At 41.1% G+C, this 27,894-nt stretch overlaps 1 protein-coding gene across 1 annotated transcript; it reads right to left on the reverse strand.

Annotated features, from left to right (window-relative positions):
• Positions 1-10,178: 10,178 nt before the first annotated feature.
• Positions 10,179-26,800, reverse strand: glcci1a (glucocorticoid induced 1a; the record flags this gene model as incomplete). The annotated part of the gene is made up of 8 exons (XM_083900045.1): positions 10,179-10,555; positions 10,644-10,764; positions 12,120-12,330; positions 12,413-12,565; positions 14,085-14,240; positions 18,607-18,696; positions 21,348-21,508; positions 26,404-26,800. 8 exons carry the CDS (start codon positions 26,798-26,800, stop codon positions 10,237-10,239), a joined length of 1,608 nt encoding a protein of 535 aa, XP_083756171.1. The 3' UTR covers positions 10,179-10,236.
• Positions 26,801-27,894: the final 1,094 nt, after the last annotated feature.

The following is a 27,894-nucleotide window of genomic DNA, read 5'->3' on the forward strand; positions in this document are numbered from 1 at the left end:
ATAAAAAAAGTCATAATTTATGAGGAAAAGTCCCAATTTTAAGTGGAAGGAAGTAATATTAAAAAATACATAATTTTATGAGGGAAAAGTCATAATATTAAAAGTCATAACTTTACGAGGAAAAGTTGCAATTTTACGAGAAAAGTCGTAATACTAAAAATTTCATAATTTTATGAGGAAAAGTTGTAATTTTTATGAGGAAAAGTCTTAAAAATTTAAAAATTCATCATTTTATGAGGGAAGTCGTAGTTTTTTTTACGAGGAAAGTCGTAATTTTAAAAAAAGCCAATTTTACGAGAAAAGTAATATGGGAATAAAGTTGGAGTATTAAAGTCATATTGCATGTAAAAAGTCATAATTTTACGAGAATAAAGTTTATTTTTCGTCATTATCTAATGTAGTATTATTATTATTATTATTATTATTATTATGATTATTATTATTAATCATAATAATAACCAGTGTTTTCCTTACAGTCGAACACTAGCAGTCGTTTCCTCCTCCACTAAAGAGATGATTTCCATCCATGTCTGTGTTTGTGATTCTTTCTTCTGAACAAACTCAGTTTCCTGCAACAATCATTTCAACATCGTGGTCCTAACACTCTGACATTTTGAGGCTCGGGTGTTAAAGGGTTTAAGAACTATTTAGGACATCATGAGACAATTTGTCAAAACATTAATTTGAACCTATTTTTTTTTTACGTACAGACTGTAAATGTGTGTTTTTAACGCATGTGTGAGACACCGACATAAGCACAGATGGTGTTGTTTTCACCATCATCACGACGACTTTAAAGCCACGCCGCCGTCTTCTTTCCTCCGCTTTAATGAGAACAGATCGATTGATTCCCGCAGCAGCGGCACAAACATTAGGCGTCGTGTCGTTGATGACAGAAAAGTGAATAAAGGACAGTGAGGAGGAGGAGGAGGAGGAGGAAACTGCCAACGCGACACTATTCTGCCCCTTAAAAGAAATGGATGAGTGTTTGCTCCACACGTCGCTGCACTGTAACTCAGCAGGAGAGGAGTGGATGTGTAGGAAGTGAAGAAACGGCGGCAGCAGCAGCAGCAGCAGCAGCAGCAGCAGCACTTGAGCTTTAGAATGTGCTGGAGCTCGGTCAGCTGGCTGCGGGCCTGAGCTCACAGCGGGGGGGAGTTCAGCACTGGACAGCTCCACGCCACTGGAAGGCAAATCACGTCACACCCGTGCGTCTGAATCGCACACGATAAGGCTTCATTTCCATAAGTTTATTTTTCCCTCCTCTCGAAGTGGCTGCAGAAAACAAAGGAAGCAGTTGATTATTTTTTTTCCTTGATCAGTGTAGCATTCAAGGCGTCTGAATTGAAAAGGGGAAGTGTGAGGAGGAGGAGGAGGAAGGAGGGGGGGTGGTGCCACAATGAAATCCCTCCCAGGGAGAAAGGGGAAAGCTGACATGCATACAAGGCAGCGAGGACGGATGGATTCTCGAGGTGGGACCAGCCTGTCCAGACGTCGTCCACAATGGACCCGAGAGACGGACGCACAACAAAAGAGCTGAATGTGACGGTCCGTCCACTCGACTGTCTGCCGTCTCCCGAGATGACGAGCTTGGCCGCCGGCTCCTCCACCTTCACAAAAGCCTCCGCGTTCGCCATTGTGCGGGATATTTGACAGATTTGACACATTTAGAGTCGGTTCAAAGAGCCACGGCCACGCGGGGGGGAGAGGGGAGATGGGCTCATTAAAATATACTGAGGGACGGGGATCAAACTTAGCTGTAGTTTCTATAGGTTCTGCTTTACATCACAGCTCTGAGAGTCGACGTCCATGAAGACGACGGTGTCCATGTTCCCACAACACGCTTATGAATAAGGGTTCCAAAAGGGTTCTTCTACAAGGGCTGAGGTTCTACCTGGAACCATTTGCTTCTGAAAAACCCTTTTCCCGAAGAAAGGGTTTTTCAAGGGTTCTTGGTAACACTAATGGTTCCAGTAAGAACCATTTTGATCCAGAGAACCCTTTAAAACCAGTTTCCTGAATAAAGGGTTTTAAAAGGGTAGAACCTAGAGCCAAAAATGCACATTTTCTCCATAGATTTTGGTGCAGAAGAGTGAGTGGTTTACAACTGAGCAGATTCCTGTTGGAAAAGATAGAGAAAGAGATATTTGAGATGGATTTTAATCAGATGATCCTTTTGTTAAGTGACTAAAATCATTGTTTTCAGTGATAGTGTGCTTCAAAAAATGACAAAAACCTGAATTATCCCTTTTAATACAACTATTGCCAAAATTATTGTCTCATTTAATCAGCAGACAATGATGAAACTACGTCTCATCCACTCATTAAGGTTTAAAATACATTGAAACTGACTCTTTTTGAATGTGTAAATGTCATAAATGGTATATTTTCCTCTCATAATACATTCATGTGTGCATCAATTATTGCTCTAGGACCCAAAAAATCTAGCCGTGAGGTCAGTGACCTTTGACCTATGTGTCCAATTGTGCCAAAGTTGGGGGAAAATAACAAACTTCCTACCAAAATAAACCATTAACTTCATCTTTGTGAACACGTGAATGTTCCAAAGTCAAAGGATTTCAATCAAGGTGAACAGCAGAGATTTTTAATAATCTTCTTATTTTGACAGTTAACACAAAGTCTCATCAACTACTTTAGTAAAAAATTTCACACATTTATCCAAAAACAAGATAATTACTCAAAAATCTTTGACATTTCACATTTTTCTTAGGGTGATATTGATGTGGTGGATTAAAATGAAGTCATTTCATGTGTAAATGCAATCAAAACCTCTTCTACACAAGAATGGTATAGTCTGGCCTGTAGGCTAATTCATACTCCGGGGTATAATCTAGGTTTATTCTGGACTAGACTGGGAGTAAACCACTGATTATGTCGTGGTCAAACTTCACCCGCGTTTGAAAAAAATAATCTAATCTAAAACCCTGATATTGACACGAGTTAGAGGAGCAGAGTGCGAGTATATGTGTGTTTAATCTCTGAGTCAGGTCGACCGATCGGCCGGACGAGAGAGAGAATTAACTACCTGCTAATTTAAAGACTTGATTGGTTATGATTCATTCAGAGTGAAGGGCAAAGCAAAAAGAACCCCTGAGTCTTCGTGTGTGTGTGTGTGTGTGTGTGTGTGTGTGTGTGTGTGTGTGTGTGTGGAGGCAGCTTTGATGTGCTTCATTATCTTTTTGTCTTTCAAAAAAAAACAGGGATTAGCGGTTTTTTTTGCACGTGAATAAAGAAACCACGGCATTTCCAAGAAGACAGGAGGATTACAAGAGGCTTTCTGCTCTGTAATTTGATTTTAAAGGAGAGTCCTACCTTTTTTGTTGTTGTTGTTGTTGTTGTTGTTGTTGTTGTTTGTTGTGTCCAGTTCAGATGATGTGCTGCGAGGTTGAGATTAGCTCCGAGAATCGAGTTGGTCACACAAAGCCGATTAAGCAGCCGGAGCAACAGCTGTCTTCTTGTTAGGAACATCAGCCTCCTGAGACCCTTTTTTTATTTATTTTTTTTAAATGATTCTATTTCCTGTTCCAAATGAATTAAAACATAAGAGTCATTTTTAGTGTCAGTGTGATTCAGCAGATCACTGTCAATATGAAAAAGTACAACAAAGTACAGTTCTGTGTGTATTATTTCAATAATAAACACTTGGTTTACCCCGTTTCTACATTTCTCCAGGTACATTTAGAGACATTTTAGTTTGAGGATGTGTGGTGATGTACTGCCACCTGCTGGAGTTACACGGTTCTTCACGTCAGACACTTTTCTCATCATATAGATGGATTATTCTCTTTTATTCAAGTATTTACTAGAAATCCATCTGAATATGGGAGAAAAAAATGTATAAAGAGAAGAATGGGAATAACTAAGTATTAGAATTAGGTTAAAATAGTCTGATTAGACTGAATTTAACTTTATTCCTTCTGGAGTTTTGGCCACTATATATAATATTTCAAAGAACAATTGAAATATAGTGGAATTTGAGATAAATGATGTTACATTTACTATATGAATATTTTACGTATAAAAAGAATATCAGGTTGATAACTGATGCCTGTTCGTTATATTGTGAAGTTTTACTCACAAAATTACACGTGTTGTGTATAATATGAGGTCGTATACTTTTACCGTCTATTTCTCTCAAGTCAGTTTAGCAGATTATGTAGATTTTGGACACGGTGGCGTGTTCATAAAAGTGCATCTCGTCTGAGGTTTGGTGATTTGAAACATGAGCTACTCTGAAAGTCACTTATTTACACTTATTTACTTACACTTCTACACAGAAAAGGGAGTTTCACTGGTTGAATGCTGTGCTTGATTCATTTGGTCTGTCAAAGTTGGGTGGAAAAAGGTGAAATCATTAATTTTTTTTGCCAAATAAATAAAGATTTCTCAAATAAACGCTCATTTTCTAATTTCTACGAGAGAGGTGTATGGTCTACTCAATATCCGTAGACCATCAAGCTGAAACGTGTATGTTTTAATGCTCAGTGTCGCAGGGCTTTATCTTTATTTTTTTTTAAATACTAATGTTTTCTAATTTTAACAGGTGAATCTACTAAATATCCATAGACCGTCAGGCTGAAATGAGTGTGTCTTAAAGCTCAGTGTGACATGGCTTTATCTTTCATTTTTTCAAATATGTATGTTTTCTCATTTTAACAACAGGTGCATGGTCTACTGAATATCCGTAGACCGTCATGCTGAAACTAGTGTTTTAAAGCTCAGTGTTACAGGTCTTTGTCTGTCATTTGCTTTCAAATACTTACGTTTTCTCATTCTTAAGACAGGTGCATGGTCTACTGAATATCTGTAGACCATCAGACTGAAACTAGCGCGTTTAAAGCTCAGTGTCGCAGGGCTTTGTCTTTCATTTTTTTTTCAAAATATTTGTTTTCTCATTTTTACAAGTGCTTAATCTAGTAAATATCCATAGACCATCATGCTGAAACTAGTGAATTTAAAGCTCAGTGTTACAGGGCTTTGTTTCATTTTTTTCAAATATTTGTCTTCTAATTTTTTATACGACAGGTGAGTGGTCTACTAAATATCCGTAGACCATCAGGCTGAAACTAGTGCATTTAAAGCTCAGTGTTACAGGGCTTTATCTTGAATGTTTTCAAATATTATGTCTACTAATTTTTACGACCGATGCATGGTCTACTGAATATCCGTAGACCATCAGACTGAAACTAGTGTGTTTTAAAGCTCAGTGTCGCAGGTCTTTGTCTTTCATTTTTTTAATAAAAATGATTGTTTTCTCATTTTTACGACTGGTGAGTGGTCTACTGAATATCCATAGACCACCATGCTCAAACTAGTGCATTTAAAGCTCAGTGTCGCAGGTCTTTATCTTGAATGTTTTCAAATAGTATGTTTACTCATTTTATTACGACAGGTGCATGGTCTAGTAAATATCCATAGATCATCATGCTGAAACTAGTGAATTTAAAGCTCAGTGTCGCAGGTCTTTGTCTTTCATTTTTTTAATAAAAATGATTGTTTTCTCATTTTTATGACTGGTGAGTGGTCTACTGAATATCCATAGACCATCATGCTGAAACTAGTGAATTTAAAGCTCAGTGTCGCAGGTCTTTGTCTTTCATTTTTTTAATAAAAATGATTGTTTTTTCATTTTTACGACTGGTGCATGGTCTAGTAAATATCCATAGACCATCATGCTGAAACTAGTGTGTTTTAAAGCTCAGTGTCACAGGGCTTATTTCTTTCATTTTTGACAGCAGTGACTCCATCTTCACGCCACATTGTGCCTATGAAGGAGGACACGGTTATAATTATTTTAAAGTAAATAAAGGTTTAGCACAACATGGACTGTGTCCATCACGAAGACGCCGGGACGTCGTCTCCCACCGTAACTCATGGACACACACACACACGAAAACGAGTGGACAAAACAACCAATGTTTGTTTTATTGCCATTGTGCATGAACGTTGAAAATGCAGATTACACACAAGGAGTATCATGTCGTGAGTCTATGGGACACTCTGACCTGCCAGTGATGTGCTCTGGTCGCCCTCAGTGCTGGTTTTGTTTTGGTTGATGGCTTTAGCAAAGAACTACTTGCTGATCCAGCACCCATGCTCCAAAACCAAAGGAATGCAAGGTGAGACGCTCTAGTCAAAAAAATTAAAAAACAAAAAAACAAAACAGCATCCCAGAGGACGGACAATATTACCTTATTTTTTTTTGTTCCCCCTATTATTGCACACAACTAGTTTACCAGTGCCGAGTATATGTAGGACATTGGGAAAGCTATAAGTCTTGATAAGGTGCTTAAACATCTTTAGAAACCACAACACTGCATTTTGAGCCTCTTTTTTTTTTTCTTAAAAAATTTAAAATTAAAATAGCCACAAATGCAAAGTATAAATGGAACATGTACTGTACGCAGGGATTCCACAAGCACACCAGATATTAAAAACAAATGCGGATTATGTTTCACTCTTGCAAATCAAAAAAAAACAAAAACGTATGGATCGTTTTTTTTAACAACGTGAACGGCTTTACAGGACGGCGCTACGCACAGATTAACGTACGTGAGGGAAGGTGAAGCTGTGAGCCTTTAATCTGTGCTGCTGTGTCTGCAACCAAACACGCTTTCTGTCCGACAGCAATCGCAACTAAAAGGCTGAGAGAGATTTTCTTTTCTTTTTTTTTTTCTTGGAATGATTCATCGTGAGTCCGTTTGGTGCTAAAATCTCATGGAATGGGCGTTTTTTTTTTTAAATGGAATGGTAATTATCGGAATATCAACAGAACAGTCGGAGATAGAAGTTGGACAAACGTTCGTCTTAAATTCAAATTGAAAAGGTTCTACGTGTACTTTTTTGGGGGAATTTACCAAGTTTTGAAAAGTGGCTTCAATCGACTTAGAATGTACTTAGTTGGCCGCCATTTTGTGCCAAGCAGACAAACACAATCCAGAAGTGTTTCTAAAATTCGGTTGTGTGTATACTAAGATAAAAATGTACTTTTATATGAATAATACACGCAGACAAACACTTCATGTGACATGACGTGCTGTGTTGTCAGAATTAAGTTTTAATGTCACAATTCTGAGAATAAAGTCAGAATTAAGTTTACAAGTCAGAATTAAGTTTTAAAGTCAGAATTCTGAGAATAAAGTCAGAATTCTGAGAATAAAGTCAGAATTAAGTTTTAAAGTCAGAATTAAGTTTTAAAGTCAGAATTCTGAGAATAAAGTCAGAATTAAGTTTTAAAGTCAGAATTCTGAGAATAAAGTCAGAATTAAGTTTTAAAGTCAGAATTCTGAGAATAAAGTCAGAATTAAGTTTTAATGTCAGAATTAAGTTTTAAAGTCAGAATTAAGTTTTAATGTCAGAATTCTGAGAATAAAGTCAGAATTAAGTTTTAATGTCAGAATTCTGAGAATAAAGTCAGAATTAAGTTTTAAAGTCAGAATTCTGAGAATAAAGTCAGAATTAAGTTTTAATGTCAGAATTCTGAGAATAAAGTCAGAATTAAGTTTTAAAGTCAGAATACTGAGAATAAATTCAGAGTTTAAAGTCAGAACTCAAACACTTGTTTCTAAAATTCGGTTGTGTGTGTATACTGAAATAAAAATGCACTTTTATATGAATAATACACACACTTCATGTGACATGATGTGCTGCCTATTTTTGTACTCGGTGTACTGCACAGGAAGTCATGTTTGCCAGTTGGCCACTAGGGGGAGTGCTGGGTGCATATTTTCCTCCAATCTTTAGAGATACTGGATTAAATAAAGAGGAAAGCTGCTATTTTTGGGGGTTTTTTTGTAACTCAGAGGAACGTTTGTACAAGTCCATCTCCAGTATCTGCACACACACACACACACACACACACACACACACACACACACACTGCGCGGCTTCTGTTTGCGTTTTCACACATGGCGACGATACCGCGGATTAAACCACCTGTCGACACTCGAGTCCATCGGTCACAGTGTGTGTGGTCTGTACAGTTATCCCGCCACCTGCCTCTACAGCCGCGGCTTCAGCTCAAAGACCGTGATTCTGCTGAAATGAAGGGGAAACTGGGAATTAATGGGAAGGGGAATCTGCAGATAATCCGCAGATCTCTGTATGGACATACATTCCAGATTACCTGAGTATAGACTCTGATTGTGAGATACCTGAAAGCGAGGCCAGATGCGGACAATTTGTGGCCATTTCGTTGTTGTTGTTGTTTATGTCTTTGTCCCAATTATCATCATTATTATTATTATTATTATTATAATAGGGTTTGAATCACGTGACCTGGATAGGGTAAACATAATCCAATCTCTATAAAACAGCTGTTTCCTCCTGTTCAGTACGCAACACAGCAAATGCACAGTTTTGGATAATTTTTTTTTTCTTTTTTAAACAAGCATATGTCTTTCTTATAATACAGTATATACATATATACATACCTACACACGCGCATTTTATACATATGTATGTATATACACACACATACACACAGATTAGCCACAACGGGAAACCAGAGAGTCATTTCAGTTCAGTGTGGTTAATCTGAGGATGTGTGTGTACATACATATACAGGGTTTTCCCTATGATCAGACTTGGGCAAAGCATTATTATTACTATTATTGAAAGAAAATTGACAATATGTGTTCATTCAAAATAAAAATGGCACAACTGCCCCTGGGCCTTTTTTTGATATATTTTGGGTTGTAAAAGCCTTTGTGTTCACACCTTGTGCTGAAAAACTGAAGCAAAAAACTGACCGACTGTGTGTTTTGCAGGGTGTGCCAGGTGCATAGGGAAAGAATATTTATATTTCTTTCTGGCAACACGTTTTCTAGTGTTTTCCATCTCTGTGATCGGCCTCTTAAAATAAAAAAAGGAAGAAAAATCAATCATACCCGGGGTTTTGGTTAGTGCATTTTTTAAACCTGCTGTGACAAAAACTCGGCTGCTCCAACACCAGGACCTCAGTCACAGACGACGAAGAGGAGGCTTTAAGACTTAAAAAAGGACTTCAGAGGGATGAGCGAGCGAGATGAAAATGACTCAGTGACTGACTGAAGTCCAGCTGGAACAATGAGTGAGTAAAACAGACAAACACTGTCACGCTATCAGACGGTTGTGGCAGCGTCAGTAAACTGATATTTCTTATTTTAGAAGCGGTGGTTATTTTGTACGGAAGAGGATTAGTGCCACACAGGAAAAAAACATTTGAGTTCTGAGAATAAAGTCAGAGTTCTGAGAATAAAGTCAGAATTAAGTTTTAGTCAGAATTCAGTTTTAGAGACAGAATTCTAAGAATAAAGTCAGAATTCAGTTTCAAAGTCAGGATTCAGAAAATAAAGTCAGAATTGTGACTTTATTCTGAGAGAATAAAGTCAGAATTCTAAGAATAAAGTCAGAATTCAGAAAATAAAGTCAGAATTAAGCTTTAAAGTCAGAATTCTGAGAATAAAGTAAGAATTCTGAGAATAAAGTCAGAATTAAGTTTTAAAGTCAGAATTCCGAAAAATAAAGTCAGAATTAAGCTTTAAAGTCATAAATTCTGAGAATAAAGTCAGAATTCAAACCTGTTTTTTCCTGTGTGGCTCTAATCCTCTTCCGTAATTGCGTGGCGCACAGTGCAAGATACGATACGGATTTACTCGAGGTTAAGTTAAACTGATTCGCGTGAGTTTGCTGCGAGAGACGAGAAAAAAGAAAAAAAAAACGTTATTATTATTATTATAATAATTTTATAAAGAAGTAAAATCAGCACCTCAGCCCCAAAGAAGCCTAAGGAGAATCCTGACGTAATATATGTATGTTTATAAGCATATGTATCTATATATACACATACATATATATATTCATATATGTATAGAGCTTATTCATACTGTGATTGTTGAAACGGAACACGACACATAATTTAATCGGACTACCAGTTTAGAATGCATGCCTCCACCCACCCCTCTATCCCTCCCCCCTCTCTCTCTCTGACTGTGATCACCTTTTAACCATCAGGTTCTTCCCCTTGGCGGCGGTTAGCGGCGGCGGTGGTGGTTACTGGAGACACTGTTGCTATGTCATGCAGAGATAGTGAAGGAAGGGGAGGGTGGGGTCAGCACGGAGACTCCCCCTGGCAGAGCAGAGGGAGGGAGGAGGTGTTGGTGGGGACAGTTAGTGGTGATGGGTCGGCGTTTGGCTAGCGTGGATCCCAGAGCCGGAGTCCAGCTCCGCTCAGGTCTAGCTGACGGCCGGGCTGTCGTCTGTCTGGCTGTCTGCAGTCTCTGAGGGCGAGCCGGGCTCCTCGGCGGGGTGGTCTTCTGTGCTGGTGCTCGCCGAGACCTGAGAGGGAGCGGCGTAGAGCGACGCGCCCCCCCGAGGCTCCGCGTCGTCGCCGTCGCCGCCGCCGGCGTCGTCCTCGCGCTCCGAGGCCGGGATGAGCTGCAGGGAGCCGGGGAGCCTGACGGGGCAGAACGCAGAACCCGTCGAGATGAAGTTGACCTTGTTTTTGTCCGGGCAGGAGAAGAGCGGGACCGACGCCGACGTGGACTGCCTGGAGCTGCGGGGAAACACAAACGAGAATCACACACACGCGGTCTGCGGAAGAGGAGGATATGATGCGTAACGCGAGGAACGAGAGTCCACACCTCATTTCCTCAAACGCTTTAATCTTCTCGCAGCCCTCTGGCGGCTCTCGCTTGAACATGTAGCTGTTGTTGGGTTTGGGCGACGAGGCGAACTTGGGCAGCGGCGAGCTGCTCCCGCTGTCTGTGAACAGAGATGCAGACGAGTCAACAACCGTAGAAAATGGTGCAGATGTCGCAACCCGCACGTCATCGAAACCCACTGACTGCCACACACGTACATCTGGCTTTTGTTTGCAGTGGGAAAAGATAAAAAAAATCAGCACCGTGGGTCAAATGACTCAGGAGGTTTGAGCCCTGATTTGCAGTTATATGAACATGTGGCACCAGTGTGAACACTGTCATTGCTCCATCTGCTGCTTTTATGTCGGTGTTTAGTCTCTGATGATCGTTTTCCAGCATGGTTTTAGCACCTGAAGTGTAACCAGCACGACTCACAGGAGGGGGGGAGAAAAGGAAAACCAGAGACAAAGTCCTCCATTTGAAATGGGAAAGGAGTAAATCTCTAGGGATGTGAATCTTTGGGTGGCTCATGATTCGATTCCGATTCTTAGGGTCTCGATTCAATTCAAAATCGATTCTCGATTCAACCGATTCGATCCCTATGATTCTCGATTCAAAAATTGATACAATGCATAGTGTGTTAAGGCAAATTATGGCATCAAACAGTACAGTTTGTATAAGATAATGTGATCACACAAAGGCAAACTTAAGACAAAACCCCCAATAAATCACCTTCTGTAGCAGGGTTGCTTGGTCTTCACTAATTTTTTAAGGAATTAAAACAAGTTTTTTGATTGTTTCAGCTTCTTAAATGTGAATATTTTCTGGTTTCTTTGCTCCATATAAACAAGGAAATGATTAAAACGGAATACCTTTTTGTTTTTTGGGACAAAAACGAGACGTTTGAGAAACACTGATCAACATTTTCTGACGTTTTATAGACCAAACTAAAATAACGGTTCGCTGCAGCTCCATGTTACTTCCACACGACTGTGTTTTCAGTTTTTGAAAAATGCTTCACTTTAACGTTCAGGCCTGGCAACCACATCAGCCTGAACAGTTTCCCAGCCCTTGAAATGGAGAAGTTTCCAAAGAAAGAATATTTTCTCCAGTGCAGCTTTTATTTGACTCGCTGTGTGTGAAATGATGGAAACAAGCACTGATGATGATGATGATGATGATGATGATGATGATGATGATGATGATGATAACAGAAAGTGAAGTGAGGAAGACCTTCAGAATCGATGCCATAGACTGTTTGTGGATTTGTAACCCGATCGTTTCAGTCCACTCTGAATCAGGCTGAGTGAGTCGTGTTACCTGCTTTGACAAATGTCATCTATAAATGTAAAAAAAACTAACAAATGAAAGTGTAGTTAAAACTAAGGCTCTCTTTTTAATTTGATTTAACGCATTCCTGATGACATAAACCCAGACGACCCTGAGGGCCAGAAAACAACCTTCTTTTTTTTTTACCTTTGTCCCGGTCATACAGCAGGTCCTCTGTGGAGTACGGGCTGCCGTCATGTGACCCCGGCGGGCAGGCTGGCGAGGGGCAGGGCGACAGGCTGGAGCAGCTGCTGGACCGACCGGGGGCCGAGGGAGTCTGGGTGTCCACGCTCCGGCTGCTGCTGCTGCGCTGCTGAGGCGGGAAGGGTGCTCGTCGGCCGTCGGGGACCTCCAGAGACTGAGGGCAGAACGGGCGCGTGGGTGAAAAAGACTGGAAAGAGAAACGCTGGGTGCGACGACGACACGATGGAGAAACCTACCTTGAGCTCCTCCTTCTCGCCGTTGTCTTTGATGAAGACTTTCTCCAGCTCGTGGTTGATGCCCTCCATGCTGCTGGGCACCCTGGAGATGGAGGGCTTTGGCACAGTGATGTTGGACAGCGGCATCTGAGCCGACTTCGACATGGAAAAGTGCTGGAATGCACACAAACACATGCACACACACTGGCTTTTTATAGGGGTATATACAGCCACAGATGCTCAGACTTTGCTGAAATGAGCACAAACAGCTGCAGCTATTAGCGAGCTGTTTAGAGTCATCTATACACTACCGTTCAAAAGTTTGGGCTCACCTATACAATTTTTCCCAAGTTTTGCATTAAAAGTCACACTTTTATTCATCAAAAGAGTTGCAAAATGAATAGAAAATATAGCCAAGACATTGACAAGATTAGAAATAATGATTTTTATTCCAAATAATAATTTTGCCCTTTGGTCAAAGAACCAGCAAAACTGTTTTCAGCTGTGCTAACATCATTGCACAAGGGTTTTCAAGGGTTTTCTAATCATCCAATAGCCTTCTAACGCCATTAGCAAACACAATGTACCATTAGAACACTGGAAATGGGCCTCTATACACCTATGTACAGAGTGTATTTCTGATTCATTTAATGTTATATTTATGGTGGGAAAAAAGTGCTTTTCCTTCAAAAAATAAGGACATTTCCTAATTAAAATGGCTATGAATTGAGCCTCGTTTGAAAGGTTTGACACGTGATAAATACCAACATTTCAGCCCCTGAGAGGTTCCTCTTAGAGAGTGATTTAACTCTCCACCGCTGCATGAATGCTATTCTCTGCAGCGTTGAGGACGTGGAATGAAGCAGTTCCGTTGTAAATAAGTAAAATAAGATGTTTTTATAGAAAAACTCCCACCCTGGTGTGCGAGGGAATAACATAGTACAACTTCAGGGAGATCAATAGAACTAAAACATTATCTAGTCCAGCTTTTCACTGAAGTGTATATGAACTATAAGGGTGTGGACTACACACTACACTCTTAGAAATAAAAGTGCTAAGTAGAACCATATTTTTGAGGGTTCCACCAAGAACCCTTTTTTTAATTCAGGAAATGGGTTTTAAAGGGTTCTCTGGATCAAAATGGTTCTCACTGGAACCATCAGTGTTACCAAGAACCCTTAAAAAACCCTTTCTTCCGCAAAAGGGTTTTTCAGAAGCAAATGGTTCCAGGTAGAACCTCAGCCCTCGTAGAAGGACGCCTTTGGAACCCTTATTTCTAAGAGTGTGTGACTGAACAGGATGTCGTGTAAGCAGCAAGAGGCAGGAACAGAACTCCCTAAAAATAGAACCGTGGTAAATCAAGTTTAGAATCAGTGAAGTAGGCCAGATACACAGATAACACAAAATTTAGTACTGAAAACCGCAGGAGGGATGATGAGTCATAAATATAATGCTATAAAGAAAGCACTCATTACCATGCAACGGTTATTAATATTCAGTAATATCTTTACGGACTAAATTTCAATAAAGACTTTCTATATTTAGGCGAGAAACGTCATGAATCATGAGTCACGCTCCGTCACGACTCCCATTTTTTTTGGCATCCAGATCCATGCTCTCTTCTACACATCGAGCAGTTCTCGTTACGTATATTATGGCCGTGTAATGACATTTCCGAGGCAATGGTTTCTACCTGAACGTGGCTGGCTGTGGAGGTGTGGTTGGTGGTGCTGGTGAGGGCAGTGTAGGTGATGGCGCTGAAATGGAGGGAGGACACTCGCTCCTTGTCTTTACTGCGACGGCCTCCTTTTTTACTGCGCCGCTGGAGCTGCTGCCGGAGCTTTGCAATCTGCCAGAATCATAGAAGAGGAGAAGGAGGAGGAGGAGGAGGAGGGAGGAAACCAGGAGAGGTGGACCAGGGCCAGACATAAAGATGACACAGTCAGACGAGCAGGAAGGTATTACTACGTTAAGTCGTATTATACCAGCTCTACACAGAATGGTGTCTGAGGGATGTGGGAAGGTTGCGATGCAAAATCGGTAAAAGTTAATGGAATCAAGTGACTGAAAGTCAAACTTCACTCCAGCTTCCGCATTTTCCTGCACTGGCAAATAAGTGGACAATAAAACAAGGTATCCGCGGGGTCTTAAATCCAATAATTTGAATTTAAGGCCTTAAAATGTCTCCTAAAATCTCATAAAAGGTCTTAAATACAATTTTGAAAGGTCTCAAAAATCTATTAACGTTACTTTTATTTAAAACGTGCATTAACTTCAGTCTCTCACTGAAATGTTTCTGTTTTTGAGGATGCGATAACAACGATAACTACAACACGGAACTAAAGTAGGCCACCTGTGTTCCCCGGTGAGAATTTATCGAGCACCACCTAGCTAGTGTGCTGTGCGCGCGCCGCGGTGTGTTACAGCTTAGCATTACAGTGGAGAAAACTTAATGAAAGCCCCAGCTAAGCAGAATTGCAAGATCAACCATTTGTGGCTCCAATTTTGTACTTTTTTGCCAGTATGGATTTGAAATTGGTCTTAAATTGTATTCATTATGGTCTTAAAATGTCTTAAAAAGTCTTAAATTTGACTTGTTGAGACCCTGTAAAGGGTTCGTGTGGACTGAGCAAACCTGTCCTGTTCCTCAACCCAGTGCAAGAAGCAAATATGACGAGAAACTAGAGCTGCAGCTAACGATTATTTTCGTAATTGATTAATCTGTCGATTATTTTCACGATTAATCGATGTTTTAAAAAAACGTTGATCGGTGTTCGTCAAAACCTGGAAATCACGATGTTCTCGAACGTCTTGTTTTGTTTTGTCCGCAAACCAAAATGATTCAGTTTTAATGATTTCTTTGTTTATGTGGAGCAAAGAAACAAAGGAAATATTCACATTTAAGAGGCTAACACAATCAGAAATGTTGTTTAAATCATACAAAAAGAGTTCAAACCGATTAATCAATGACCAAAATAGTTGACGATTCATTTAGTAATCGATAAATTGTTTGGCCACGATGTCACCCGTAAGAATCTGAACTCTTTAGGTTTGAAGTTCAATGGTGTCGCTAACAACCGGGCTCCCATTGGACAATATCAGCTGTCAATCACATTGGTGTCCACTCGTGTGTTATGCTTTATTTGCTTCTATTTGCTAAATGGGAACATAATTTGGACAATGTTTGCTGACACTATGAATCAAAAGAATGGTCGGCTCAACTTTTGCAACCAATTGGCTTCAGGGAGGAAACCTGAAGACCGTGTCCTAAGTGCTCTTCATTTACATCATCAATTTTCACCTTTTTATCGTTCACCTGAGGCACCCCAGACTTTCAAATATGTCGCAAACTGACTCCCAATATTCTCCCTTTACCGGCACTGGACAGAAAAGGCCCGGCATATTTGAAAAGTCACTCATGTGAGATACAGGAAGACGTCATTTAATTCTAGACGTTCCCATAAAACACAGGAAGGACTCGAGCGTTAAGTGTTTCGATATGATATGTAAACGTTAACCTGCTAAAGCTAATAATAGTTGATCGTGTGTGTGTGTGTGAAATACAGTGGCGCGTCTGGCAGAGAGAGAGAGAGAAACAGGAATTCCTAAGGCCTCTCCAGAACATGTTCAAACACACAATAGTGACACGGGTTCTCTTCACAGTTACAGTCCTCACTGGGCCTTCAGTCAAAGCGCTGCACAAGGAGTTCACAGCTATTGCTAATGAGCTTCTGTGTTAAAAATACATTATAAAAAGTACAAATACGTGACAATGCAATACAATAAAGGGTTAGAAGTGAGAAGCTGAGGATGACCTGAGCCTGACCTGAAGCAGATTTATGTGTTTTAAATGACACGCATACAAAATTATTCCTTTACCAAATATATCAGAAGGATAAGGATACGGATAAGACGTATTAAGACGATATTCTTATGGCCTCTGAAAAAGGACTGGCTTCCATACTGGTCCTGCTGGATCTCAGTGACACTATAGATCATGAGATCCTGCTACATAGACTAGAACAAGATGTCGGCATTAAAGGATGGGCACTTGTCTGGTTCAAGTCCTTTTTATCTGACAGATTTGAATTTGTTAGTGGAAACGAGGAATCCTCCATTCTCACTAAAGTTAACTGCGGACTTCCTCAGGGTTCCGTGCTCGGCCCGATTCTTTTTTACCCTGTACGTGCTGTCACTAGGCAACATTATCAGGAAACATAACATAAATTTCCATTGCTATGCAGATGACACCCAGCTATACGTATCTGTACGGATAAAGATAAGGATGTTACCAACCCTGTGAAGTCCCGTGAGACAAACTATGTTTTGTAAACTGTGGGCTATACAAATAAAGATTGATTGATATTAGGTCTTACAGATGTGGCTGTAAATGAGCTGCTACGTTATGCACAAATGTGTTCTCTTTTATTAGCTTTTCATTGAAGAGAAGTGAGCCAAGTTCTATTTAATTACCTACATGCTACTTTCACTTTATTGCACTATTTAATCGTGCAAATAATGTGCCGTATATTGCATTACATTTGTCTGACAGTGCTAAGTCTTAAACTACATGCTAAGTCTTAGGATTAAGGACCACAATTCTTGTGCAGAAAACAAATCTGAGCAGTTGCAATGCATTGCATTAGCCAAAGGGGCCAGTTTTCTGCATTAGAAGTTTTACTTGGGTCACATTGAGACAGTTTGAAAAGCAGGGTTTACAGGCTCTGGATATGTCGTCCACATTAACCATAGAAAACTACAGTACAACACAGAGAGACAGTTAAGAGACTATAAATACATTAAATTGCAGTCATTAACCGAGTCTGAGTGGAATTTTTTTTTTTTTTAAATATGGATCACAAGCCAAACAATGGCATTACACATACTTTGAAGCCACGGTGGGGATAGGCTGGCTAAACGATCCATCAATATTTAATACGAGCCTAACCCACATTCATGAGTGGCAGGAAAGTTTTCTTTTCTAAAGACACAGAATGACACCGAACTGTCACTAGGATACGGATCAGGATAAGACGAATGTGGCTCATATACAGGGTTAACCCCTGCACGACTCTGCAGGACTGTGTTCCCTCCTCTCTTGCACCCCCACCCCCCCCCCCTGCACTTTTGTCGATTGACATCTTTGGAATCTGTGTCATCTCCTGTAACTCAGTAACATGCCTGTGTGCACACACAGTGGTCTGGTGGGCTGACCTGTCATCCACCCCTGCCCTGCTCTGCTCTGCCCTGCCCTGCCCTTATTGTTCTCTTTGCTGCAGGAGAGGCGGAGAGGAGCCAGCTCCGGGCTTCGGCTTGACCATAAATTGCAGCAGGTTATAGCCATTGCAAAAGGGGGAGGAAGTGGGTAGTTAAGAGTGAGATAGCGTTATCTGGCACGTCCCTGCTGCTGCTGCTGAGTATCAGCAGGGTGGAGCCGACGGTGGATGTGAGTGTGCGTTGTGGCAGTAAACCGACGTTTGCGACGTGACATTTCGCAAAAAATAGCGTCGTGTCACGAGGAAATGTGAACACGGGACAACAATAAGCGCGTTTGTGTCACATTCAGAGCGATTGCTTTATGTTAGCGACGGCGAGAGAATAGCGACAAAGCTGGCGTTAAAATGTATCCTCAATGTGATGATTTTTAACCAGTTTGACTGCATGAACCTGTCTGACAGACGCGTCTTTTGTCAACAAATTAGTGTGTGCGGACGAAAAGACGAGAGGGAAACTAATTGAACCGACACGGTACTAGCGAAATAAGATTTTAATCATCGCGACAGGGCTGCGAATCAGCACGCGGGCCCCCCGATTGGTGTAAGGATGACAAGAAATGCGTCCCACATCACATCTAAACATGGTTTCTGTAATCAGATCTGAGGCTGCATGTAAGGCATGCTTGTGCGTCTTCATCTGAACACTCTGTATACATTCTTTCAGAACACCAGGTCTGAACAAGGCCAGAGAGATCCCTTCCTCTTCTACCGAGACTGTGGGAAGTGCAAAAAAAAAAGATGCTTCAAAGGCAAATGTCTCGATGAGGAATTTAAGATGCACTGTGACTCTGGAGCTCAACCTGAGCCTAAAGAGGAGGACTTTTCATGTGACACAGTAGCACAGGATCAGAAGTGCCTTTTTCAGATCTCAAGAACCTTACGACCTCCTGACACGTGTGTGTGTGTGTGTGTGTGTTAGTGATCATGGTAGTGACATGCCTCTTTGAGATGGTCAGCGCTGCCCCAGGACGCAGAGCGTTGGTGGGTGCTCTTCTCCTCTCCCGATTCGTCACTCCAACATCCAGGAGTCTGAAAACAACGTCGCAGTTACATCTCTACACTATTATCATACAATACCAGGTGGCAACATCACAATAACAGCAAAAAAAAGAGTCTTTCAGACCTGTTATCTGGGAGAACTGATCAAAAGTGGACAAAAAGAACTGTAATTTAACATGGGTTTAAACATGTTTTTGACCAGTGGGAATATAAAATAATCTGTATTCCCGTCTAAGTATGGCCTGAGCACTCACACGGTGGTGCGAGGACCTTCCGAAAGGATCGCAATTTGTCGGAAATTGCCACACAAAATTGGCAAAACATTTCATAGTTAGGGGAATATGTAAAAGTGGTGCAAAAAATGACCCCAAAGGTGAAACCCGGTAGGATAAAGCCAGACGCTAAGTTGCACCAAATTTCACGAAACTTGGTGGAAACGTGTCACAGCAACAGGAAGTCGGGTACGATCTGCACGTTTCATGAATGAACAAACTCGTCTGGGCACGATAATCTGAGAATACCGCGAGTTTGTACCCTACACATCAAAGATGGAAAGTTCTGAAAATTCAAAATGGCGGGGCAAAGGACAACAATCCGAATATTGGCGAATTTCGAAACCATTTGCGCACGAAACAGGAAGTGCCCTGTAACTTCGCCATACATTGACTGATCGGCTCAAAACTTTATACGTGAAATCATCAGCACATGGAAAGTAAGTCAAGGGCAAAGCGCCACCTGCTGGCAGCACGACGGCTCGCAGCATTAATTTCTTCTCTTATTTTTCCAGTACATTGCTATGAGACACATTCAAGGTGCCACGTAAATACCCATGACTGTATGTGGGCATTGGGAGAGAATGCAATATATTTTATTTCATCATTCAGATGAATTAAAAAATCAATGGAAGGAGGAACTGAACGGCAATAAGAAAGGTGTTAATCACCTATTTTAGTGAGTTAATTCAGGTGCCCATATTTTGGGTATACCTGCACATTTAAAGTATGATAGAGGCTTTAATAAAGTAACCAGGTGGACATAAGTATACAAAAATCTATCCAACAGCAGCAGCAGTACATTTCATGTCCGTGCCACTTTAAGAATTAATAATAAACCCAGAGCAAAGAGGTCATCTGGCTTTTGAAGCTCCAGAGATGCGTAGGCGGTAAATGTCACACAACCCGGAAGAAACAGGATGTAGAGAGCGCAGAGTGTGAAAGCGGGGACATCTGAGGTTGAACAGCATGAGAGGATCACAGGGCAGGCAGGAAGGTGGGGACATGAGTTCTCAGCCAAACACACACACAAGAACTGCAGCTTGCGAAATGAAAACGATCGCAGCGCTTTACAGTCGGAGCTGCAGCAGTCAACAATTTTAAATCTAGTGGATGCGTTTGTATCGTCCTCAGCAGACGACTCCAGTGGTCGATGCGTGACCTACAGAGACTGACAGCGGTGACTCATGGATTCCTTACTCGGGCTGCAGATGATGAAACTGAACACCGAGAGGAGAAGCTACAGCCAAACATGTTTCAATGTGCAGCAGAAATCTTATATTTATTACTGTATGCAAAGCAGCAGGTGGTCAACACAGGTGTGCTATGCTAGCAGCAGCTAAGCTAACCTGGCTATATCTCTGCAACTTTCTCAAAAACTAAGATTTCACTCATTTTTTTTAAAACCCGTACTCCAGACTGACAAGAAGTCAAAGTGAGATTTTCTCATTCTCTCTGCAGATGTTTTTTTTCTCAAACCGGAGGTTGTCAGCAGGTGCACGGCACGAGCCGAACCACAAAACAACCAGACTTACCAAAAATGTAAATGTCACCCAGGGTGAATTCAGAAAAGTTATTTTCATATTGAGCCTAAAGGTTACATTTGCATAATAAACAAAAGAATAACTGTCCAGAAGTCAGTGCAGATTGAGAGAAACTTGATGCTTGATGTTATAGGTCTAGATTTAAACTTCTTTGCCAACATATTTGAAGTGTAAACATATTTATACGCGTAAAAGGAAATGGTTCAGAACAGAATAAAATGTCTTTGAATAAAACTATGATCGCTATGCCCAAGATCTTGTTATTACTTCTTCTTCTTACGGCTTCTACTTTTTGCCACAGCGGTTCGTCAGCCTCCATCTTTCCCTAACATCCACAGCCCGTCTCTGTGGTCGTAGTCTTTTCCTCAATCTTCAACATCCTGTCCAACATTATCACTATCCCTCCTCTTTGCATATGAACAAACAACCACAACCTTGCCTCTTCTTACTTTATTTCCAAAGGTTGTTAATACGCTCTTAGAAATAAGGGTTCCAAAAGGGTCCTTCTACAAGGGCTGAGGTTCTACCTGGAACCATTTGCTTCTGAAAAACCCATTCCCGAAGAAAGGGTTCTTGGTAACACCAATGGTTCCAGTAAGAACCATTTTGATCCAGAGAACCCTTTAAAAACCCCTTTTAAGGGTTTTAAAAGGGTTCTTGGAGAAACCCTGCAAAAGGGTTCCAGGTGGAACCTATGTTCTCCTATGAGGACAAGCTGAAGAACCTTACATGGTTCCACTTAGCACTTTTATTTCTAAGATGTGTAAAAGAATCAGTGTTGAAGCAGGAGTCTCTGCAGAAGCTCAGTAAGTCAATAATCGATCGGTATGCCTTTTAAGACACCTGAGTGTGGGTGTGTGCTTACCTGTGTAGATTTATCTTTCATACAAGACGGGTAGAGCACGTGGAGGTCAAGAGGCCACTGTCCAGCGAGGTAGGGCCCAGTGATCGCGCCCAAAGAGGGAGTCCACGCAACGGCTCCGGAACTGCACACGTCCTGTGTCTTTGTCCTTTCAGCTGCACAAACTGGGAAAAGAAAAAAAAACACGAGATGGTAAAATGGCCACTGTCCGTGTAAAAGAAACTCAATCTCAGCAGGTGACTTTAACAAGTACCTAACACTAAACTTTAAAGGAAAATCTTACTAAAAAACCTGTATTTAATGGCTCTATATACTAAGAAACCGTTAGAAATGGTCACAATCTATATAATAAATTGGGCCGTTTGACATCAACGTGTTCATTAGGTGAGGTCAACAGGAAGAAGGGGAATGCTGCAGCAACAGACGGAAAGTTAGCATTGCTGATAGCGTCTTTGAAAAAACACACACACAAGGGTGCAGGTATTTTATTTGCACATGCAAATAAGCACAAGGGTGTGACTGGAGGTTATACGGGTGCCCTCATATGGCAGCGTTCTGTGGGCGATGGTACAACGCCCGTCAACCCTGTGCATGCTGTAATCTGACGATTTAGCAACTTTTGTCCCCAACAATAGAGAATTCTATTGTACAAACTGGACGGCAGGTTTTTTTTTTTGCTGTAAATCTACAGGATTACAGGAACCCGTAAAGCAGGGATTACACAAACTGTGTTAAGTGACTCAATAAGGGTACCAAATAGTCACATGACAGGAACAATACCTTTAACACACATAGTATTAAATCACTCAATCATACAAATATCATCATGTGATTCCAGAATCACCACTGGGCCAATTTAACGTCAAAATAAGAGGTCGATCAAAATAAACCAGCAGCAGCTGTGCCGCGCTTGTTCCAGTTTTAAGTCGAGAAATGACTAAATACAGGCAATGCAAAGTCCCGACACCTATCTGAGGACGATAGCGGCGACTACATGTGTATTGCTGCTAGTTTTGCGTCCGACGGTAAACGAGATCCTTGTTCTTGTTCTCAAACGGTACAGTCAAGCTTGAAATGTTTTAATAAATTCCACGGAAGCAAAATATGATTTGTTACTTTAAGTGAAACAGCAGCAGCAGCAACAGCAGCAGCAGCAGCAGCAGCAGCCCTGGGGCGGCGTAATAAACAACATGTTTGAATTTCCAGTAGAACATCTGTTGTCAGATATACAAGCCTCTGACAAACAAACATCGGAAAAATCATTAAAGCAGATACGGTCGGCGAAGGCCAGCGTTCAGTTGCAATGCGACGGCATTTCCAATAAATCTGCAGAGCTGTAGGCTTTTGCGTGATCCACGAGTAATTCACTACGTTGCTGTATTAGTTTCAGTCGCTCGCACTCTTAATTTAAAACATTTCGAGTCATAACAAGAACATCCAGAGTGATTCCAATCATCTGAGCGTCACAAAAACTACCAGGAGATACAGTACACTCTCGGTAGGGGGGTCATACATTATTCCCAATACTTCTATATAAAGAAAGTCACTGTTAAATTGCTGTAAGGAGTGGATTTATAAAGGACCTTTGTACTCTTTACCACTCAACGTGTTTTTACACACACACACACTATACATCATTCACACGCACCCATGGGGGGGTAATTCCAATCTAAACCCTTCATCTACACCTTCTCTGGTTTGCACCTTCGTCTCTTTCTCACCGCTACTCTGTAAATAAAAAGACAACAGAGATGAATCGACGATGAATCACTCATGGGTTCTGGTCCCGGCCGCTGTGTTTAAATATATATATTTCCTCTCTCCTGCTGCTCAGGATTATTATTTTTTTTTTGCTTTTGTGTCCCATAGTTTGCAACCCTGCCAATAATTTACAGAGATTTACCGCTCGTTCGTCATATGATGTAATGACAGCCTCATTAAGAAGTGGCACTGTTACGGTAAGCCTTTTCACTCATCATACAGATCTATTTGCGGACTCATAATTACAGTAAATGTCACAAAAATCAATGACTAATAATAAGATAATAATAATATTAATAATAATAATAATAAGATCCTGAGCAGAGAAGTAATGGCTTAAATGTAAATAAAAATGTATGTATGTGTCTGCATAAGTGGAAATAAATGAACTTGTGCTACAAAAAGTATATCAGTTTGGAGGAGACAGTTAAATTCTGCGACGTACTACAACACTTGGCTGACAGCAGTGGAACCTGAAATGGTTGTGTAACATTCACCTTATGGCTGCACGTGTCATTCCCAGATGCATTTCTGCTCACTGAACTTGTAAAAGAGCAGCTTTCTACGTTTCTTTAGCCTTTCTATCGTGGTTTTCCTTCCTTCTCTCTGAGAACCCTTTGTGTCAAAAAGACAGAAACCATACTTTTTCTGCCCAAAGCACACATTTCAACACAACCGTGGTCTTACCAGGTGAGCCAACCTTCACCAATACACAGAGGAAGCTACAGTCTTAGAAATAAAAGTGCTAAGTAGAACCATGTAAGGTTCTTCAGCTTGTCCTCATAGGAGAACCCTTTTTGGCTCCCTTTTGGAGGGTTCCACCAAGAACCCTTTTAAAACCCTTTATTCAGGAAAGGGGTTTTAAAGGGTTCTCTAGATCAAAATGGTTCTTACTGGAAACATTAGTGTTACCAAGAACCCTTGAAAAACCCTTTCTTTGGGAAGAAAGCAGAAGCAAATGGTTCTAGCCCTTATTCCAAAAGGACCCTTTTGGAACCCTTATTTCTAAGAGTGTAGGTGCATTGCTGCACACTAAACTTGTAAAAGAGCAGTCATTTAAGTTTCTATAGCCTTTCTATAGTGGTTTTCCTCATCTTTCTAAGAACCCTTGTCTCAAAAAGACAAGTCAAAGTCACCAAGACCATATTTTTTTAGCCCAAAACACACATTTCAACATATTGGTCTTTAGTACACAGGTTCTACTGCAAGAACCAGGTGAGCCTGGGCTGTCAAACTCATTTTCACTGAGGGCCACATCCGCATAATGGTTTCCCTCAAAGGGCCAGATGTAACTGTCATACAGAATAATTGTAACTAAATGCTGCTAGTGGCGGCACCGTCACTTTGCGGTTAACGCAATTGCCGTGCATTGTGGGAAATATATTTAATGGTCAACACATGCCTTAAAGCAGCAACTATTTTAACACAGATTTTTAAGACCAATTAATCACATACAATGGCGTGGCGGGCCACATCTGGCCCTCGGGCCTTGAGTTTGACACATGCGAGGTGAGCCAACCTTCACACTATCAATACACTAAAGACAACTTAGTCATCATTTATTCTATTCACACGTGTGGTTTCTCTACTGTCCTACTGTGACCTGTCAAAATGTGTGCTGTGAAAAATTATGACGAAACATTAAAGGTGCCATATGTAAGAATGTGGCCAAAAACGGTTACTGCATTCAAATTCAAAACACCGAGGTCTTTTAGGTTTCGTTTTCTGACGTAACTGGCAACCCGTGGTTGCTCGGCAGCAGACACTCCACTGACTGCAACGATTGGTTGACGGCGGTAGGTGGCGCCACATGCCAAAACACGGTTTTCAAAACATAAACATGATTTGCAGTCTGCAAAATATATTTTTTTAATGCAAATATTTTGTCTGTACTGTTGTTGTTGTTGTTGGTGAGTTCAGTTTGTTATATGAACATTATTCCTGAGTCTCTGTGACATATTAGGAGGATGTTATGGCCAGTTGCTTTAGATTTATTACATAATGCACCTTTAAACACCAGACTTTTCACTGCAAAAACAGATTGTGTGGTGCTTCTCAGCGACACGGCGATCATCTTTGTTGTCAGGGGCGTTGTTGTGTCCTTGTTTGCCATGTAGTAGTATTATTATTATTTGAATGCATGCAGTTGCAGAGGCTGGCCTGGACTGCCTGCCCAGAGGGCTCTGTTTATGTCTCTCAGACTGCTAGGCCCCAGTGTTGCCATAGGAGCCGTGGCATTATCAGCTGACGACGTTATTTCTTTCCTTTTCGAGGATGTCAAAACACCCTCTGTGTGAGGAAATTGTTCATCATCATCGTCGTCTCTCAGTGAGTGCAAGGAATGGTGAGGGAAATCCGGGCAAAACAGTTCGCCAACGAGAGCCCCCCTGTTAATCCACGACAGAGTAGCTGCATCATCACTACACAGGCATCCATATCCGTGTTTAAGTGTGTCGGGGTAATGACAGCGTAATGAGGCTGTTCTGTTATGCTAATGCCAAAACCATCCCATTTAAAACGCAGCTGTAAACACGCTAATAACACACTATACAAAGGCTTATTTGCTGGTACACAGCTATACAGGTGGTAATAATAATGATAATAATGTGGAAACACAACGATTATATTAACGTGCTCGATGATTGTAGCATCAAACGTTATGGGTGTTATGACCCAATCAGAGAGCTAGCCAAAATAGCCTAGCATATGCCTCTTTATGGGCAGTGCAAGCGAGGCTACAGAGATAATGGGTCGCTAAATCGAATTAGCTAAAGAAAATGTGTCAATCTCATTTTGTCTGGCTAACATTGTTATATAAGTGCACGTTTGACGGACACTGGAGGCGGTGGTGTAATAATAACGGTCATCCTTTTTAATTCGGCATACATAAAAATATTCGAATCGTTGCGCATTTGAGCAAAAGATGTCATACTCCGTGAACCTTCGCGTGTTATTTCTACTAGCTTCTCGCACCAAAACACGATGTGACGCCTATTGGCCAATGGTGGGCAAAATGATGAAAGTTAAAGTTTTATGTATGCATAATTATAGATGATGGACTATACGTAACGCCGAATGGAAGAGTAGTGTTTAGTCTTTCAAAACGTACAAGTGTCCAATCTCCAAAACGCAGGCATCGCGTACTTTTAATCACGTCAACCGTTAAGTTGACCGTTTTCTTAAGCTACTTTCGCGTGACGCTCTCGGCAAAAGGAGACAGGATAGGCACTTAGCATGTCAAGCTATCCGAACGATGATGGCTGCATTTACAGGACAACTTTAAAAATGACGTTATTACCTTTGGAGGTCGGGGAGCGTTCGGGCGAGCCTCTGCCGTCCGGCTGGGAGAGTCTTTGCCTGCGGACCAGCCTGCCGTCCGAGCCGCTTCCACTCGGGTTGGCGGGACTGGAGCAACGGGACGTCGTCGGTCCTGCGTTGCTCCCGGCTACTGAGGAGGAGGAGGAGGAAGCAGCAGCAGCAGCAGCAGCGAAACGGGTTGGGCTGTGCTGGTGGTTTCCACACAAAAGCTGGTACGGCACCGTGGCTCGGATGGGCTGCGACCGGACTGTGTTGTTGTTGTTGGTGGAAGAAGAAGAAGAAGAAGACGTGCAGCAGGCGGTGGGGGAGCGGCTGGGTTTAACCCGCTGCTGCTGCTGGGATGAGCTGACTGCTGCTGCTGCTGGTGATGCCGACATGGTCCACCACTACGACTCCATTAACTTATGTGATAATATATATTTTAAAGCTATTGGTACGACACAAGAACTGTATTATTATTTTAATACTGTTACCGACGTGACTCCTGCTCTAACACCGCGACAAAACACACCTGTGGAGTCGTTTACTTTTCTGCCAATAATATCGCGTTACTTTCTTTTTCTCGCAACTTCTCACCTCACCTCCTCCCCCCCTCTTCTTCTTTCTTCTTCTTCTTCTTCTTTAGTATCACAGTTTCCCAAACTGCAGTTGTTGACAACTCAAACAACCACACAACTATTGACAGGAGGCTGGACTTCGAGGTGGAACCAAACCACAACTGCGCAACTGCATTGGCAGAAGCTACTTTTAAAATAAGTAGTGCGCATGGGTTCGCGGAGTTACGGTAGCGGTGCGTTTGTGGTGCGGGAAAGGAACCGGAAAAAGGCATTTCATTACAGTTTAAGTTGCGGCCCTCCAAACAATATGAAGTTATAACGAGTTATGTATGTTTTTTTTTATTCATAAATAGATTCATTTTGCATTTTGCATCAATATGTTTTTTTTTTTTAATTGTGAACTCAATATTGTGGCATATTAAAACTTTTATTTTGAAATAATCCATAGAAACAAAAGACAAGCAGGGCATAGAAATAAGTACTTTAAGACAAAAACAGTCGAAAAAAGTGCTGTACAGGAATAATATAGGTTAAAAAATACAAAAGGAACCAATACGGCATGTTGAGATATCATTTTGAGCTCATATCGTCCACCGTAACAGTTGCTTTTCCCAAAAAAGTTGGGCTTATTTAAAAAATAAAAAGTAAAAAATTGACTGACCCTAGACTGAGCAGACTAGACACTCAGTGGCCCACAGGTAATCAGAGTTTGAGACCCCTGTTTCCATATAATGTTATCTTTAAATTGGTCAAACTGAAGAGTCTGTGATATTTAGTTTCTTTAATAACCTTTATATCAAGTCTCAAGCATTTCTTACTGCACTTTTGCAAAAAAAATAAAGGGAAATTCACCTCAACGTTCAGTAAAGAGATACCCAATTTCCTACAGCAATATATTAATCTTAAAAAAATCC

This window comes from Microchirus variegatus, assembly GCF_963457635.1.
Source record: "Microchirus variegatus genome assembly, chromosome: 13".
Lineage (NCBI taxonomy): Eukaryota > Metazoa > Chordata > Actinopteri > Pleuronectiformes > Soleidae > Microchirus > Microchirus variegatus.